Source organism: Serinus canaria, chromosome 18 (genome assembly GCF_022539315.1).
Source record: "Serinus canaria isolate serCan28SL12 chromosome 18, serCan2020, whole genome shotgun sequence".
Lineage (NCBI taxonomy): Eukaryota > Metazoa > Chordata > Aves > Passeriformes > Fringillidae > Serinus > Serinus canaria.
The window spans coordinates 4,560,359-4,578,913 of NC_066331.1; the positions used below are offsets into that span (position 1 = coordinate 4,560,359).

General features: G+C 42.8%; 1 protein-coding gene across 1 annotated transcript in view; it reads right to left on the bottom strand.

Annotated features, from left to right (window-relative positions):
• Positions 1–7,317: 7,317 nt before the first annotated feature.
• HLF (HLF transcription factor, PAR bZIP family member) overlaps positions 7,318–18,555 on the bottom strand; it is a 35,710-nt gene continuing 24,472 nt past the window's right edge. Inside the window, exons 3-4 of the mRNA XM_009094373.4 lie at positions 14,428–14,648; positions 7,318–11,521 (exon numbers count right to left, since the gene is read on the bottom strand). Of these exons, the coding sequence (XP_009092621.1) occupies positions 11,306–11,521; positions 14,428–14,648 (437 nt within the window). The 3' untranslated portion in view covers positions 7,318–11,305. The remainder of the gene's footprint in view (positions 11,522–14,427; positions 14,649–18,555) is intronic.

Here is an 18,555-nt window from a genome sequence, read left to right on the forward strand (position 1 = left end):
TCATTGCATAAAATATAGACAAGCTGAACTAAAAATGTGTTTCTGTCTGGAAAGCAAGTATATCAATTAGTCTTCTCTTTTTTTCTCTCCATCTAATTGGAGCTCTCGAGGCTGATTCCTCTCAGGAGTAAGGATAGTGCTTTTTCCAGTAATGCATGCTGCAGTGCAGAGATGGGATTTCTTTGTCTTCCCAAGGCAAATGTTTTTAAAAGCACTTGCTTCTGTATTTTCTATGCCTCTAGGTTTTAGAAGTGCAACAAGTAGGCTGAATCTAAATAAAGCAGAGATAGCAAACACTTCAGATGGACCTTTCCAGAAAATGTCTGGGATGCAGCAGGTACTTTGAATATTGCATATATTCTTAGATCATGTTTTTATAAATACAATATCCTGTGCATCAAAAAGTAATTCTATTAAATGAAGGGCTTCATTTAATCAAAGGGAGTGCTCCTTTGAATTGTATTGGTTTAAAATACACAGCAAGGAGTGTCCAAAGACAATATTAATTTTTCTTCCTGTTAACAAAAAGAGGTCTAAAAGTAAGCTGATGTTCCAATCCCGTCTGCTCCACATTCCTCTTAATTATTTGTGATTATGATAAGGATCTCCCAGTTCTAGGTAAGTAAGGAACTCCTTTCCAAGGGGGCTTGAGTGGCCTTGTGGGTCCCTTCCAACTCAGGATATTCTAAAATATGCACATGGTTGGGGCTGGAATGAGCAAGTTAAAGAGAAGATTCTTCCTTGGTTTTTTTTCTTGCTTAAATGCCCCTCCTGCTCAGAACCTCTACACAATTCTTTACTTGGGTCTGGTGGGTTTAGCCAAAAGATGTCCCTGAAGGCCAAGGCTGTCATGGTCACATCATGTGCTTGACTAAATCTTTTCTCCATGCTTTGCTATTTTTAAAGAGCGCAGGGTGTCGGGCTCTGCTGCTGATTGCCCTCACCCATCAATAGGTGCCATAAGGTTAAAGCTAAAAATAGTTGACAAAAGAGTGATCAGGATGGCACAGCAAAGCTGGCTCCAGGGTGTGGGTGCTTTCTACCTTCCCTTTCTCAGCCTTGCCATTGACCACTGTGCTCTGACAGCCAGAGCTGCTCCTCCATCCTGCTGCTTGGGATTGTTTCTGTCATCATTTGTCTGAATAAATTCACCAACCACTGTCAGAGGGAAGGGAATGGACATAAGGCACCCGAGATGTTCTCATGTGGCTGTTGGAAGTGTTGGGATGCCTTTACCTTGGCATTCCCAGCACTGCCCAAGTGGCACAGGCAGCAGTGGTGTGGTGACACTGTCCCAGGGGCTAAACACCCCCAGGCTGCTCAGCCTTGGGGTTGGTGTGAGCTTTGCAGGCTGCCTGGGGAATTCAGCAGATGCTGTCCCAGGTGCCAGCTGAACACACAAGAGAAGTTCCACTCACAGGTCAAATCCCCAGGGACAGCAGAGCTCTCTTCATAAAAGTTTTCAGATTCCTCTTTGGGTGGTGTTTGGTGGATGGTGTTTTAGTACTGAGCTGGATGTCTCACTGGGCTGTTTGCAGCCCAGGCATCCTCCTGTCTGTGCTGAGCAGTAAGGATGGCAGTGCTTGTCTCCTTTGCAGAGCCAGGGTGCTTGCTCCTAAGGATAAGCTGGGGAAACAAAATCTTGTTGCAAAAGGCTGGCAGAGAGGCCAGTTTCATAACAAAAGTCAGATCATTGGCTAATGAAGCTCATGTGCTCTCAGAGGGATCTGTTCAGCTGTCTCTGTTGCTTAGCAGCCCCAGCCCTGCTGGCATGGATTTGAGAGCCCAAATCCTCTAGGTGCCTTTGCAAATCTCCCTTAAATTTTCAGAGGTGAAAAGCTGTTGGTAGAGACTCACTGAATGAGTGGCTTTAGCTCCAGCAGACCCCTCCTCACTGTTGGGTGGGTGGTGGTGGCTTCCAGGAGAGGCCCAGAGGTGTGACCAGACGTGGCATGTGGCTTCTGTGACACGGCCAGCCAGCAACTGAGCCATCCTCCAAGAGGACATTCAGAGGAGCCCACAGGATGTTTGGATGGACAGCAGTAGTTATTCTGGATGTTGAAACACTGAAACCCACCCCACAACACCTACTGAACAAGGGGAACCTGTGGCCCTTTTGGCTTCAACCAGCAAGGATTTTGTAGCATCTTAAATGCTGGAGGATTGAACGTTGTTGCTGTGGGAACTCAGCTGTCTTCTCTAATCAAAACCCATGAACATGGGAAGCTCAGGATTGGTTCAGGAGGAGAATATAGATTTTTTTTTTTTTAATGTGTCTTAATATATGAATGTGTTTGAACAGAAATGGCTTTTGTCTTGAAGCTGATGGTGGTTCTGAGCAGCTTAATCTGCCTTCTGCTAAAACACTGAAAATAAAGACTGAAGGGACTGAGATATTTTTAGCCCCTCCTCTCCCTGCAGGCAGGATGGATTCTGCCTGTCAGTCCTGACAGGCTTGTTCTAAAAAGCCTCTAATAATGGGGATTTCACAATCCTCCCAGGCAGTTTATTTCAATGTTTCACCCTCTGCCCTCTTGATTTTTGGATTTTTTCTGGCTGCTCAAGCACTGTTTTCTTTGCTGTACTTTAAGCTTGTTGCTCCTCGTCCTGTGTGCAGCAGCTCAGAGAAGAGCCCTTCCAGGCAGGTTTTCTGCAGCTGCAGACTCACTTCTTCCCTTGCTTTCTTCTGCCCTAGACTTAAACAAACTCAGTCCCTTCAATCTTGCTTCCCTGCCACCTTGTTTGACAGAGCCAGCAGGATGTTCCACGCTCCAGACACTTTTCCTAGCTGATGTTATGACACAGGGACATAAGAAATTAGTGACAGTGAAGTAGGAGGGAGAGGTGGAAGCAGGAGCTGTAATCCCATCTTTTGGGAGAGGGTCATCAAGCAAGAAAACCACCCCAAAACCAGCACACACAGCATCCCTTCTTTTCAGTTTTTCCTTCTTTGTAGCAATGAGGAACAAAGACACATGGACCTCTTTCTTGCTTGCTCCAGGGGAAGAGTTTATAGCAAAAAAACCAATTTTTATGCTCTAAACTTAAGCAAAACCAGCAGGCATTGGCTGCCTGCCTCTGTGATGTTGCTGTTCACGTGTCCTTTTACCCAACCATCTTTTTTGATCTCGCAGTGTCCACCTGTCTCCCCAGCCAATCCCTGCCCCACACATGAGGTGACCACACAGCAGTCACACAATTCAACTGTGCTGAACACTGACCTGCAGGTAGAAAGCAAGGTGGCACTGGTATCCAGAGCATCATTTGTATTTCACCCTCATAATCCGAGTCACTAACAGAAGATAACACAAAAAGCCCCAACTTAGTGGTGGAAGACCATCCAATTAACAAGCCATGTTTCCTCCAGGGCCACTGGGACCTCAGAATGGGGCAACCAGTTCATCTGCAAGGTGGGCCCAGGGCTGAGACACGCTGAGCAGGGTGCTGTGTCTGTCTGGAGGCTGCAGAGGTGGAGAGGGAAAGCAGGGAATGAAATACAGGTTAGAGGAATCCGGGTGCTGGGCCAAAGTCCTGGTTACAATAAATTACCTCTATCCCAGGTGAAACCTGGCTCTTGGGCACTGCCTGCAGGTTGAGCTAATTTTCACATTTCAATTAAAATTGGGAATGTGCAAAATGATTGAGCATCATCCATTTAAGCCCAAGTGTGTTTGACACTTGCAGACAGCAGCTGGAGCTTCCAGCCCCCCGAAACTCTCCCAGGGGGTCGGGCAGAGCAGTGGCACTGGTGAGGTGACCCTGTGTTTGTCCCTGCCCACCGGTGACAGATCTTCACAGGATCTCACCTGCAGCAGCCGTACCGAGGGAGAAGCACCCGAGGGAGGATCAGGGGATTTAAAGAGGAAAAGCTGGCGGTGTTTTGGAGCAGCTCGTGGCTCTTGTGTGACCTCTTGTGTTGGCTCGGAGGGGATCTCAGCATTCCCACCATGGATCCCTCCCATTTCCCCACCCACATTTGCATTTAGAGAGCGATTACATATTTTTTAAAAACCACAATATGCTGCAGAAACACACCGGTCACACTCACAGTGACAAATCCTATTTATTCCTCTTAAATGTAATATCAAGGATTCGTTTTTTGCCATCCAGATTTGCCAGGAGTATGGCTGTGTCTTTATTTGGCTCCAGATTAATTTCTTTTAAGCAGCTGGGCAAGGTGATAGAGGATTTAAAGCATCTCAAAGATTCTTAAGTTCTCTCAGGTTCCATGAAAATTGGGACTTGGGTGAAAGGAGTTAAAAAGAAACAGCAAACTCAGCCCTAAGGCTGGGGCTGTGCCTGGCCAAGGAACACCTGAGAACTTTTCCAGACTTTTTTTTTTTAACTCATGGATTTTCTGGGATAATTTCATCCATGAATGATCCCAGAAACGTTAAATCCACCAAATTTACCCTGAAGTCAAAGTAGGTGGGTTAAAATAAAAGCGCGAGGACCCCAAAGTGGCAAACGCTCTGGAAAACTACCCCAAAATAGACCCTTGGTTCCTCATAAAGATGTGTTTGGGATGTTCCTCCTGGGCTTGGGGTGGAGAGGAGATGGTTTATTTTAAATACTTACATATTAATGTACATTTATGCTACTAGCTATGCTGCATTAATTTCACTTAAATTTCTCTGGATATGTAAACGTGTACTAATAAATACCTCATCAAAATCCTGTCATATAAAGTAAATAAGAAATAAAACACCTCCAAAAAACATGTTTTATGTATTATCTGTTCTATACTTTATATAGAAATATAATAATAAAAAGGCTTGACACAGAAGCAGTCAAGGACATCTTGTGTGTTTCTGCATGATAACTATATTTTGTACATAATAAATAACATATATGGCAAATATAATCTTTGTAGCAATAAAATGTGGATACAAAAAGCTCTAAATCCACATTAATGAAGAAAATGCTGTTGAGTAGGCATTTTGAAATATAATTATTAAGTTTCTCTAGTTGTGTGCATGTAAAGATAAATGTGCACAAACACCTAGACAGGACGAATGTATTAGAAGAAACACATCTTGTGTCCCATATAACATTTATTAACCTTCATCATAATAAAATCTACTTAATATATTTTTGAAAAAAAATCAAAAATATAAATCTAGCCTTTGAAAACAATATGAAAATATAAATTTTAACCTTTAAATCACATTGTTTTATACACTTGTCTCTGGGTAAAAAATCCCTTTTGTTTAAACCTGTGCCGAGTGTGTACATGGAATCCTGTGACAGAGAGGGCTGAGCATGAGAGCCACAGGAAGTGTTTCTGGGTTATTAAAACACATTTTGGTGCTCAACATATACTGAATATCTATACTCAGATCTTTACCTGTCAGTGATGAAAATTTTTAGATTAATCTTCATGCAAAAATATTAGAAACCTTATTAATTATTTTCCATATGCTTTGGAAGATAATTTTATTTATTTTTTATTTTATGGAAATAAAATTATTACATTTCTGTCTGACTAGACAGTGAGAGGGAGTGCACACATGTGTGCCTGTGCATAATATAGAATGTGTAGTAAAACCAGACTTGTATAGTAATAAAACACATAATTTGAAATATAAAAACATTAACCTAGATTATTAAATTCTGCTAAGTATGCTGTATGAAAATATAACTGAGTTTATATTAGTGTATACAACAGAATATGGACATACTACACATATATATATATATGTAGAGTATATATATATATATGTAGAGTATATATATACATATAGATCTAAATATCTGTATATAAACACTCTCTCTCTCTCTCTCTCTCTCTCTCTCTCTCTCTCTCTCTCTCTCTCTATATATATATATATATATATATATATATAGTTTATAGACACTGAGAGCTATATGGGCACACAGGTGAGTGTGGAAATGTGCATGTATCAGGACAACTCTTGTGCATAATTCAGACCTTTCTAACAATAAAATATTTTCCGTGTGTATTAAAAAGTTTTATTCTAGTAGTGAATTGTGGTAGCCTAAATTAGAGCCAGTTATTAAACTTGTAAATATATAAAACATAGAAAGAGCTACAAGGATGTGTGTGCCCACACTGTGTTTGTGTATTGTAGCAATTATAGTTTGTGCATAACATATATGGCAAAACCATCCTTTATAGCAATAAAATATATATATATTTTTTAAAAAGTTATAAAGGTTTATTAATAAAATAAGTGCTGTTAAATATTCACTATGAAAGTATAATTAGCCAATGTATAGCTCTGTGGATGCACAGAGATTTATGTTTTTGTGCAGGTGCACATATGTATGTGGCTATGAGATCAAATACACTCTCTGTCTCATTAAAAACTTTTGTATTAATAAAGCTATTGATATATTTATAAATGTATATAAAATTAGGGAGCTAAAAGCAATTATTAGAAACATGGCATATAAAAATGAAATTTTAATTTATAAATTTATAGATTTATATACACACATATCTTTAAATGTGTAGTAAAATATATTAATTTATATTATAGCTATATATTTTAAACTAATGAAAGCATCCGCACACACACAGAGGGGAGACTGAGACAGTGTATTATTAAAACATACATTTTCTGCATAATAGGTGCTGTGTATATTAAAATGCAGGCTTTTATAGTTATGTGTGCCTATATATCACATGCTCTCTGCCCAGCTATAAATATACAAATACCCATATGTACCCATATTTAATAACTTGTATACAGGAAGGGTTAGTCCTGAGCTATAGTTTTTTTCTCTCAGGCTTTTAGAGATCTAATAAATTAGATATCTGAAAGCCTATAGTATGTATTATCTGTCATGTGGTCCATATAAAATATTAGCTATAATGGAGATCAAAATTAGTAAGTTATGTTGCATACTATAATAAAAATTACTCCTTGATATGCAGAATTTTTATTAATTTACTGTATAAATTTACAGTGAATTAACACATGATCACATCTCATGATATATAAAGTGTGTAATGTATATATGGAAATGGTGCTTCCACTGTACCACTTTATTACTGATATATATATATATATATATATATATATATATATATATATATATATATATATATATATATAAAATAATATTTCTGTTAAAATAGTAAATAGCACTAATCATAGTATAATTTGAAATGTAAATACACAATTGCTGTGGTTATACCCAACCCTTGTGGCAGCTGGGAAGTTTGGGGGATATGTACCCCCCCCCCCAAATTAGCTGGGATCCATCCCCTGGTGGGACAGACCAGAGGATAGGGAGAAAAATTCCCTCCTAAAAGCCCCATGCCCTGATACACCAAAACAAGCACACAGCTGAGAGAAGAAAAATTTAAAAGTTTATTAAACATTAAGAATAACAGACAAAAAAAAAAAAAAAAATATTTGGGCTGAACAGCATACAGGATGCAAACCATTTCTTGTCATACAGATAATTTGATCTATTTGTTAAACTTGTGTTTAATTCTGTCTTGTGGTGTTGCCAGAAATACGATGGTTGATCACATATAAGTTTTAATATAATTTTTTTTTCTTCACATAAAAAAGTCAACAAAACAAAAATAAACTCCACATCTCTATTGTAAAATTTCCGGCAAAAATAATTTTAAAGCAATAATTGGGGGTATTACAAACCCACAGAGGCAAGATATTCAAATGAGAGGGGTCTGAACTGATCCCATCCCTGGTGCCTGCCCTGGCTCCTCCCCTGCACTCTGAATTTCTTGCTTTTGTGGATTCAAGTCAGAACTTATTTCCATGGTGCTGGTTTAGTGATTTCAGCACCACTCGAAACACAAAAAGAAATACCCCCCCTCCTCTGCCACGGGCTTTCCCACAGAGAGCCCCAAGGTGCTCAGATGCACAAATCCATCTCCAGTCCCACTGATTTCTAGAGGGCATTCTTTTGTAAAAAGAAAAAATCCACTTCTAAGGTTCAGCAAAAAATGAAAGAGAAGACAAGCATTTTACCAATGCTTATAGTGTAATAGAGGTCAGTGAATTATTTAGATAAGCTATTAATTATTATGCAAATATATAAATTTCTATTTTTATAAAATTACAATTTCTTATACCTAAAAGCTCCTTCATGAGCAACGAAGCCATCAGAGGTGTGATGAGCCCAGCTGAGCTATCCTTGGGAACTGAAAATGAGCTGAACTTCCATTTATTTATTTTCATTGTTATTTCAGGGAGACAACCTGGATAGTGAACTTGGGGATTTTCCAAGTTTTAAGCCCACAACACATTCTGCCTTTTTTTTCCTGTTTTTTTTTTTTTTTTTTTTTCCCAGGTGAGCTTTTCAGAGCAGCCAGAGTGCCAAAGTCCCACAGGAACTGGGGAGAGCCCGAGTCCCACAGGCTCCTCAGAAAGTCCCCAGCCCAGAGGAGAGGCTGCAGCTGTGACATTCCCAGGGCTGGGATGGGACAAGGAGGCACCAAAGTGGCTCTGGGACTGCTGGGCAAGGCAGAGCCAGGAACCCCCATGCTTCTCTGTGGCCCTGCCTCAATAAACCTGATATCTAGCCTTCAACCACTTCCCACCCCTTCCCTGCCCAAAGAAACAAAAGAATTCTCTTTTTCCTTTCCCAAGCTGCCTTTTGCATGTTACACAAAGTTTTGTGGTCACAACCCGCCCTAGCAGTGGCACCACTGACCTCACCCTGCTCTTGGGTCCCCCCAAAAATCCCCTTTGTGGGGGTGGTTAGAGACTGCTGCAATTTGCTGTGCTGCTGTTAAGGATGTGTCTGCAGCAGCTCCCAGCTCTGCTTCTCCCAGAGGGAAAACCAGGGGCGTTCCCAAGGGGCTGCAGCAGAGACCCCAACTGTGCCAGACCCTCCTGGCCCCTGCAGTGCCTTCTGCCCACCTTTAGGGAATAACTCACTGCACTTCAGACCTCCTGTAGCACGTGGAAACTCTGCTGAACAAATGGTCCACAGGCAAGCACTGCACCTTACAGGACACCGACAAGCCAGGTATGTTTGTGGAAAAACACTGGAGAAATGCCATCCATGCAAGGGTGCTTTTAATGCTGACCAAAATGCTGAGTTCTTTGCAGCCATCTCCTGAAGCATGAATAATGATTTAATGGAATGAACAACGATTTTATTTGAAAATAATGTCAGAAGGCTTAGAAAACTGTGAGCAAGACGTAGCACCGTATTTTCCTCCCGTTACCAACTGGATGCAGTACACAGAGCTGTGTACAGGATCTGAGCTGTTTATAACAAAAAAATTCAGCTGGAAACAGATTCTAGCAGCAGCAGCAGCAGATTGGAAATTACGATGAGTGGTTTTGTATTATATATTATTTTTCTGCCATTACAAAATGTTGTAATGTCCAATCCATAGTTGACTAAAATCCATGTTGTGCTTTGTCCCTGTTAAACAGTTTCTTTTATGTGTTTCTGATGAAAAATAAACAATATCTCTTTTTCAGTAATATGGAAAATCCTGGAAAGCCATATTACTTCCATTAAAATTTAATTTAAAGCACAGAACATGCCAGTGTGCCAGGCTTAAAATGATGGATTTAAAAAAAAAAGAAAAAAACAACAACCAACAAACCCCTAAGCATTTCCTTTCTATACAATAATGGAGAATATATATCTTTGCTATATATTTTAAACATGGAATAGCTTTTTCTTTTTGCTATATATATGTCTTTCAAAATACATTGTCAGTATTTGTACTTGAAAAATACTGTACAAAACAAACATACTATAATTATTCTGTATAAACTTTATACATTTTATAACATCTATCCTTTTGGTCTAAAGTAAACACTTAGATTGATTGGATTAACCACAGTATATGACAACACCATCCCCTTCTGAAATACACCAGTGTCTCTTACATTCATTTCTCAGAAGTCCACTTTATATTAGAACATACATGTTCAAAAGCAGAGAGTTTAAAACAATGAAGTTCAGAACCATCAGTTCATGTCACACTCAAAACAACAATCACTAGGAAAAAATGGGCTTTGCAAACCAGTGACTTCTTCTAACTGAATAAAAGTGATTTTGTTTTTAAACAGCAAGATATAATCCACAGAAAATATATTACAAAACGTGGGGAAAAAAACAACTGAATTTAGGTATTTATTCAACTTTTAATCACAAAATGGAGTAACTAACTGAAAACAGAAAAGCCCCTCTGATTTCAACATCAGATCTGATTTGACGCTATTTAATTTTGTTCTCATTTTCAACTAACGATCCTGCTCCTTACACATGCGCTCCCCCACGGCAGGGACACAGCCAGCATGCTCATGGGAACATGTCTGGGACTTTTTGGAACTCCTTGTTAAAGACATGGAGACTGCTGTTGGGTAGGGAACCATCCCACGTCCACTGGGAACATCCGGGCAGCATGCACGCAGGATTATTGCTTCAGGTACAGGCAGTGCAAGGTACACACTCTGTGCTCTACCAACAACTCCTACCTACCTACCTGGGGTCCGTGGAGAGAAAAGGAACCTTAGGAGCTACAGAGAAGCCATTATGGGATCTATCATGGGTATAGCTAAACTCAGTCTAACAGCACTTTTAAATCTGAAGACAATTATTACCAAAACTTAAAAATACAACAAAAGCGATCTATAAATTAATAGTTCTGCAGTGTAGTACTAAATTGTTATTTGTTCACTGTATTAGCATGTTAACTTTTCTGATTAGACAGACTTAAAACGATAGCTTGTTACTCTCCAAAAAAAAACTGAGATCTACCTTTTTTTTCTTTTTTCTTTTTTTTTTTCCTTTTTTTTTTTTTTGTAATTTATGCTGGGATCTTTCCAAGTAAATCAGGAGGATGGAACTGATTACGAGAGCATAAAACCCCTACTCTGAAGCAGCACTGAAGGAAAAAAAAAAAAAATATATATAATAAAAAGCTTACTATGGCGGTTTTCAACAGTCCAGGTAAAAATGTGGCACCCTTTGAAGAGGGCTGATAAAAATGGGAAGTGCTGAGATGCACACGCACACGCACAGCCACGCACATGCATACCCACAGACACAGACCTGGGCACACACGTGTGCACACACACACGCAAGGACACGTACACGCAAACAAAAAGAAAAAAAACAAAAAAAAACAAACAACAAAAAACCAACATTAAGTCAGTTTTGTTTCTGCTTCTGGTAAAGTGCTGAAGACAGAAAGGTTGGTTTGGGTGTGGTGCTATCAAACAGGAAACACATTGTCCATCTAGTCAAATGCCAACCCGCAACAAAGAAAACAAAAAAGAAAAAGAAAAGAAAAAAGAAAAAAACCCCAAAACACCCCACCTCCCCCGCCTGGGATTTACAGGGGGCCGTGCCGAGCTTCGTACTTGGCCAGGACATTCTTGCACTTGCCCAGCTCTTTCCGCAGGTCGGCCACCTCCTGGCGCAGGGCCGAGTTCTCCTTCTCCAGGAAGGAGGCGCGGATGGCAATCTGGTTCTCCTTCAGCCGCCGCGCGTCCCGTGAGCGCTTCGCTGCCATGTTGTTCTTTCTGCGCCTGGCCCAGTATTTGTCGTCCTGCTCGTGAGACACACAGAGAGGCAAACAAAGGTGTTACATGGGAGAAGCAGAGCTGCCCACAGGGAGCCGCTCCCCGCAGCCGCCTCCGGACTGCGGGTGGCTGCAGCGTCACCCGTGGCACGGCAGGACCGGAGTTACGGCTTTGCGTGGCACAATCCGCCCTGGCAGTGCAGATGCCCTCACATGTTTCTGTCAAAATGTTTACACTAACCCCCTCATCCTCCTGGCAGGGAATCCCTCCAAGGAAAAGTGAAGCAACGTTCCGGAGGTACGATCCATCTCCCATCTGGGCAGACCTAGTTAGCACATCCACCTTCATGTGCCATGACTCACCCTGAACAGCCACTGCAGCAGCACCAGTTACCTCTGGCCCTGCTCAGCGCTGTCAGTCAACACCTGGTTCACTCTGCTATGCCCCAATTCATCTACTGCTCTGCTCTTTTTTAATGTTCAAAGCACTCTACAGAGCCCCAGGATGTTCCTATCTGCACCACTGTCACTACAAAAGGATTCCTTGACACAGTGATCATGGCTGCTCTGGGACCAACTACAGAGATTAGTGCAATAGGCTTTGGCTATGGAAAAAAAAAACATTGGACAGAAATAGGTTTGCTACTCCCTGAGGTTTCATAAGCTAACACATTCCCAAAGTGTCATCCCTGAAGACTTGCCTCTAGATCACCTTACTGCATTGGTGTATTAAAGACTCAAAGTAACTACTGAAATTCACCTGATTTTTCCACTCTTCCAATGAAGTGGCCTTCAGCAAAATGGCAGTTTTCATGTTGCCTCATAACTGAATTAAGTTCTAGAACATTGGAACAACTCAGGAACTACAAAGCAGGTAGAATCTCTTGTGAAAAGTGAAATTCTGGCCCCCTGCTGAGCACGAGTGATGGAGCCACTCAACCCTCAAACTCTGCCTTGCCAAGTCACAGACCTCAAACTCCCTCTTTCTTCATCTTAACATGCTTCCATTTCCCTGTGCAGCTCCCAAGAACCAGCACAGGGCAGGAGACCCAGCTGCTCCTATGCTGCACCAAGCAAATATCCACCACTCCTCAGTCCTTCTGCCCAACTTAATCCTGCTCCTCTGCACCTTCTGCTGCTGCACACGGCAAAGCAGGAGCAAAACAACTGCTGGCAGGAGGGCTCTTGAACTGCTTTCTATCAGTTTGGCTCAACAAAGTGTGCAGGAATGCCCATCTGGAGCCAGCATTATCTCTAAATGGCTCTTCACCTGTATGTAGATGGGCCCCCGCAAAATCCTCCAAAAAACAAGCATGCAGCAAAAAGCTATGACCCAAATCTTGTTTATAATTTCCCATCTCAATTCACTCCATAAAAATCAGGTTTAAGCAATTTATTAGTGTGCCACCTAGGCTTCATCCCTCTTTATTTTAACAAATTGCTATGGCAAATCCCTTAATCCAGGCCTGAAAGAGGTAAGGCTGGCATTTCCAAATCACATGCAGCCCAGAGACGATTGACTGGTCTAATCTGCTTACCCTCCCCCAAAACCCAGAGGCTGCTCCACATGCCAGGGCAGGAGCAGCACTTGGGTCAAGTGCTCTGAAATGAGTCAAGGGCAAGTAATGGGATGATCCCAGGGGAATGAGAAACCCTGAGCTCCTGCTTCACTCCTGTGCTGCACTGCTGGGCTCCACCTCTGGCCAACAGGACCTTTGCCAAAAGCTTGCTTTGATGAATAGGGGTACCTGGGAGATGTGACAAATGGAGAAACTCCAGCCATTCCTGCAGCAAGTACCTCTCCCTTGGGCACTGCAACCCAACAGGGCATCACAGGCAGAAGAACTTGCCCAGGTAAGCAACAAGGTGCAGGCAAACCTTTGCAAAGGAAAGCTGAGTGACAGCAACCTGAACACTACTGCAATTGTGATTTCTGTGCTTTTAACTTGCCACAGCATGCGTAGGGATAAAAATAGCTTCTTTCCCTAATGCTATCAATCTGGTGCAAACACATGGCATCTCAGGCTCCCTGCACATGCAGCCAGGGATTCCCACTGACTCCAACAGGCTCTCAGGCTGTGTCTCTTGGGGGCAGTAGCAACAGCAGAATGAAATTCTGCCCTGACTGCCTCTGATAAAAGAGATCCTCTTGGAAAGCACATACCGGGAAAACAATTTTGCAATTAATATTCAGAGTGTTTGATAACCTGCATCAGTTGATCAGTTTTCCTGCTATCTTCATGCACTTTGCTCTTCACATCTCAGAAGCAGTGAGTGGCACAGAGTCTTTCTTCTAAAATATTGATGTCATATTGCATTTTGCAATTTTTATATAGTATTAAAACACACCTCTCAGAAGAAAAATTCTGTTTTCTTCTGTTTTCCTACCACTTGTCTAGATTCTTTCACCTGGATTAGTGAATATATTAGTGAAATTGCTTTTACTATAGTGTTCTCATTCATTATTAAACACAGAACTACAGAAACTTCTGAATAAGACATAATATACTTCAGTATGTCATCAGGGTCCTCCATTCTCCTTGAAGGATTCACAGCCTGAATAGACAGAGGATGGAGAAAAAAGAAACATGAACAGACAGGATGAAGAAAAAGGAAACATGATCAGGCTGTTTCATAAGTGGGAAATACGGGACAAAGCAAGCTTGTCCAAGGTCAAGCAGGAAGTTTCTGGCATACAAAGGAAATGAATACTGAGCTCATGAATTTCAACTGTTGCGTAACTAATAAGGGACATGGACATCCTCCGTTCAGTCTCATCCAGAACCCTGAACAGTTTAATTCCACAGCAAAGTCAGATCTACATGGCAAGATTTACCTTACATGACAAAACAGATCCATGCTCCAAATCTGTACCTCAGTGAGCAACTGTCAGAGACCCTGTAGGAATTACCTTGTCACCAGTTCCAAATTACCTTCAGGTCATCTGGGATGAAGACTTTGCGAGCTTTCTTAATCATGGGCTGGGGTTTCAGCTCCTCTTCGGAGAACTTGCGCTTGCGAGGATCGAACATCTCCTGGCCAGGAATGCTGGACAGAGCAAGATCTGCAGGGTCAGGTTCATAGCCCACAGGAACTTGGATAGTCTCAGGATCAATGGGGCTTGGTGTGTTCCGGTTTGCTGGCAAGATCTGACCTACAGAAAGACAGGATAAATACAGCTGGGTTAGAAAAAATATGTTAATTTTAGCAAAAGTTTTTAGAAGATCTCTACATATTTTACCAGCAATAATTCTTTCAGCTTTCCCTTCAGATTTGGTATCTATGCTCACTAAATATTAGATTGTCTGTTCTGCAAGGTGCATATTCTGACCCAGACATGCTCATGGCCTTTATATTCAGAATCTGTTCCTAACTCTGGTTGCTAATCTTGGACTCCAACATAACATCACTGACTCCAGCACTGAGTTGCACTGGACTGCAGGCAGAAGATATATTGCTCCAATCTGTACCACTTCATTAGGATCCCCCCATCCTCAGGAACAGATCATAAGTACTGTCCTTTACTTCAGATCTATCAAGCAGGCTGTAACCCCTCACAGTTATACCTCTGAGGGTATGTTTATTTTACAATCAAACAATGTACCGTACATGCCACAAATAGCAGCTTATGAAAGTGTACTTTCAGCTGTGCTGAGGCACTCCAAGGAGACTGCTATTTATTCTTTATGATATCCTACCAGGGATATTCTAAAAGACAGTGAAGGAAATCAGTGACATGAAAAGCTACAATGATTCCTTAAAGATGCTCTGCAAAAATTAAAAAGACACTTATGGATGCTGCATTTCTCTTTTATGGTATGTAAAATCTAATAAAAAGGAGCATATCCCCAGAAAATGAGTGATATACCTCCCATTTTTCTCTTTTTGATTTTAGATAAAGCCTTCAAGATTCTACAGCACCAATTTGGGCACCATTCCCACTAAAAATCCAATTTAAAATCTCAACCAAAGGCTCCAAAAATAGGATCCTGAAGTCAGCTGCCTAAACATGGACTATCCCCGGGGGCAGAATTTTCAGAAGTTTTCACATGCCTCAGAAGTAGAAGCCTCACAGACTTCAGAGGGAGGCCTTCTGATTGAAGCAGATATTCTTTTATCATTTTGGCTATTTGCTAATTCACTTTTGACTGCAGCGATAGGACGGCTTTTATGATAACTACAAAAACATCCTGTGGCTGTGTAATATTTCCTTACTTGTGCCCATGTCCGCAATATTTAGGGTGTAAAACAGTAAACATTACATGTCATTTTTAATTCCAAGGCCAGCATTAACAATGTAGTTTTTATTTTAATAATATGGGAACTGCATGGAAAATGCACCGGGGGAATTGCATTGCGCAGGGCTTGCTAAGGGAGAGCTTTTGTAACTCCTATTTTAGAGCTGATAAAATCAGCTTCCAGGAAAGGCTGCTGAGGGCCGGGGAGAGGAGAAAAGGAGGATCAAAGTTATCAAAATATAGATGCGGCTGTAGGAGAAGGAGCGAGAGCAAAGGATGCTGCTGCACGCATCGTGCCACTGCGGAGCGCTGCCGCCCTGGCTCGGGACGCGCTGCTGGGAGCGCGGCGCTGCCCGCTGTCCCTCATTAATGCAGCCGGGAACTGGCGGTGCTAGCGGCTGCTCTCCGCTCTCGGGGCTAGGAATGTGGCGTTTCCAGCTGTTACCCCGTTAACACAGCCGGGAAGCAGCGGCGGCAGCGGTGTTTCCCCGGTCCGCCTGCCGCGGGCGCCGGGCGCGCGTTCCCGGCGCAGCGCTCCGAGATAACCGGGACAGCCGCGGGGAGGCTCGGCCCGCACGGCCGTGGCCGCGGAGCTGCTTCCCACAAGCTTCATCCCTCCTGGAGACGGCGGTGCCGGGTTAGAGTCACCTCACCACCCGGTGTCACCTCCCGTCAAGGGACGCGCACCCGGCCGTGGGGGCCGATCCATCGCGGATGGATGGATGGATGGATGGATGGATGGATGGATGGATGGATGGATGGATGGATGGATGGATGGATGGATGGATGGATGGATGGATGGATGGATGGATGGATGGATGGATGGATGGATGGATGGATGGATGGATGGATGGATGGATGGATGGATGGATGGGCTGCCACGGCCTAGTTTGAAGGACAAAACACAGGAAAAGCTCCTTGGGTGAGTGCCTGTTCCGCAGCAGCCAGATATTCCTTACTGCAGACAAATACATAGATGTATGCACCTACAAAAGGTGCACTTTCTGTAATACTGATAAAAATGAAGCAAGACACGAGCTCTGAGTACTTTTATAATATTTCTGGTGAGCCTGCAGGGTGTTTCTAAAAGTAAAATAGATTGTGAAATCTGGCCCAGCTTTCTAATTGTCCCATGTGAGAGCCAGTATTTAAATACTGCTGAAGTTCTTGATATACAGGATCAGTTTGCATATTATAATTTATCTGTAACGTGCCATATTACACAATTACCTGAGCTCTGTAGTCACTAGCCTCAAGAAATTTTACAGTATCACCCTAAAAACAGGGCAAAAATGCTTCTTTTAGACACAGGAAATTGAGGCACTGCATCTTAGCAATACAAGAGCAAAACAAAGAGCAATGCACCTCCAGAGCAGTGTGGGAGAAGACAATGGCAGTCAAGGTCCTGCCTTGCTCCCTCCACACACACGTTTCCTCTCCCCTGCTTTAGGAAGCTCTCATGACTACAGACCTGGCCCTTCAGCAAACACAAGATAGTGCCAGTGAGAAGCTTGTTCAAGGAGAATGCTGTTCACTAAAGCCTGAACAAACCGTGTGTCTAAACACTGTCATGAGGAGCCCCAAGAGTGCTGCCCTGTGAGATATCCTACACCCACATGGCACACACACCTCTGCCAGTCTCTGTTCTGTTATGCTCCTGCAAATGATCAGCAATTCCATCAAGAAGAACAGACTTAAGAAGGGTATCTCAAGCCCCAGGCAGAAAAAACAGAAATGCTTTGTCCAGCATTTTACGTTGGGCAACTCCTGGCACCTGGGACCTTTTTATTTATTCTATCAAGTTTTGCCAATAGTGCAAGCCAGGAACCTGTCTTCGTTAGTTTGCTGGCGAGTGGCCAGGACATCTCTGTGGTGCTGGAACTTGTCATAATCCAGGAGGACAGCGTGGGCTGTGCTGGCCTTGGCTCTGCTGTCGCTGCGGGAGCGCAGAGCGCGGCCTCGCCTTACATTGCTCCCTGGGCTCCTCTCCCCGGGTGTGCTTGGCACTTTCCCTCTGAATCCTCCTGCCAAATTTGTTTGGGGTGTTATTTTTATGCACTGAATTCCTCGCAATCAGAGGTAGGTCAAATAAGCACAGCAATCTGAATGTCATGTGCCCAGCAGCCGACTAATCCTTGCATCAGCAAGTTTCCCAGCTGTCACAACAGCCACAAAAGGGCTGCTCAGAGGCTCTGATGCACAAGGAATTGGCCAAGGAGGAAACCCACTCTGCAAGGTAAGGCCCCTCAGTGCCCAGCACCGGGAGCCAGATGCCTCTGCCAGGCACTGCATTATTTAAACACTCTGCACTCACAACAGCAGCCAAATTTTCACAACAGTGAAGTGGCTGGACTGTTTAATGTGCTTAAGCTTTGTTCTCAATGGGGGCTGATGACTGCCAAGTGTTTTGGAAAGAACTTAGCCCCTCTGTTTAAGTTGCTGAAACGAGAACTCTTGAGCATTAAGCTCTTTTGGAAATCCAGCTGTAGAGCTCCACGGTGGTGGTGGTGGTGGTGGTGGAAGCAAGCCGGGAACAATTGTTAATGGAAACTTCCCCTCATACCACCCTAGTGATGTGTCTCAACCATGGCCTGGAGAGACCACAACTGTGTCAACACTGGCCTTTTGTCTGGAGCCTTTCCCACTTAAGAACTCCACTCAAGCAAGAAGTAGTATGCCAGGACAGACACAGCTCCAGTTGTCTCCTGGCAAACGGACCAGCAGGTTTTAACAACCCCAGCAATTCTGCTGCCCTAACATCTTGCCTCTGCTAGTGCTTTTGGTGTTGCTCTGGCAGATATTAGCATAGTGGAAAAATTTCCA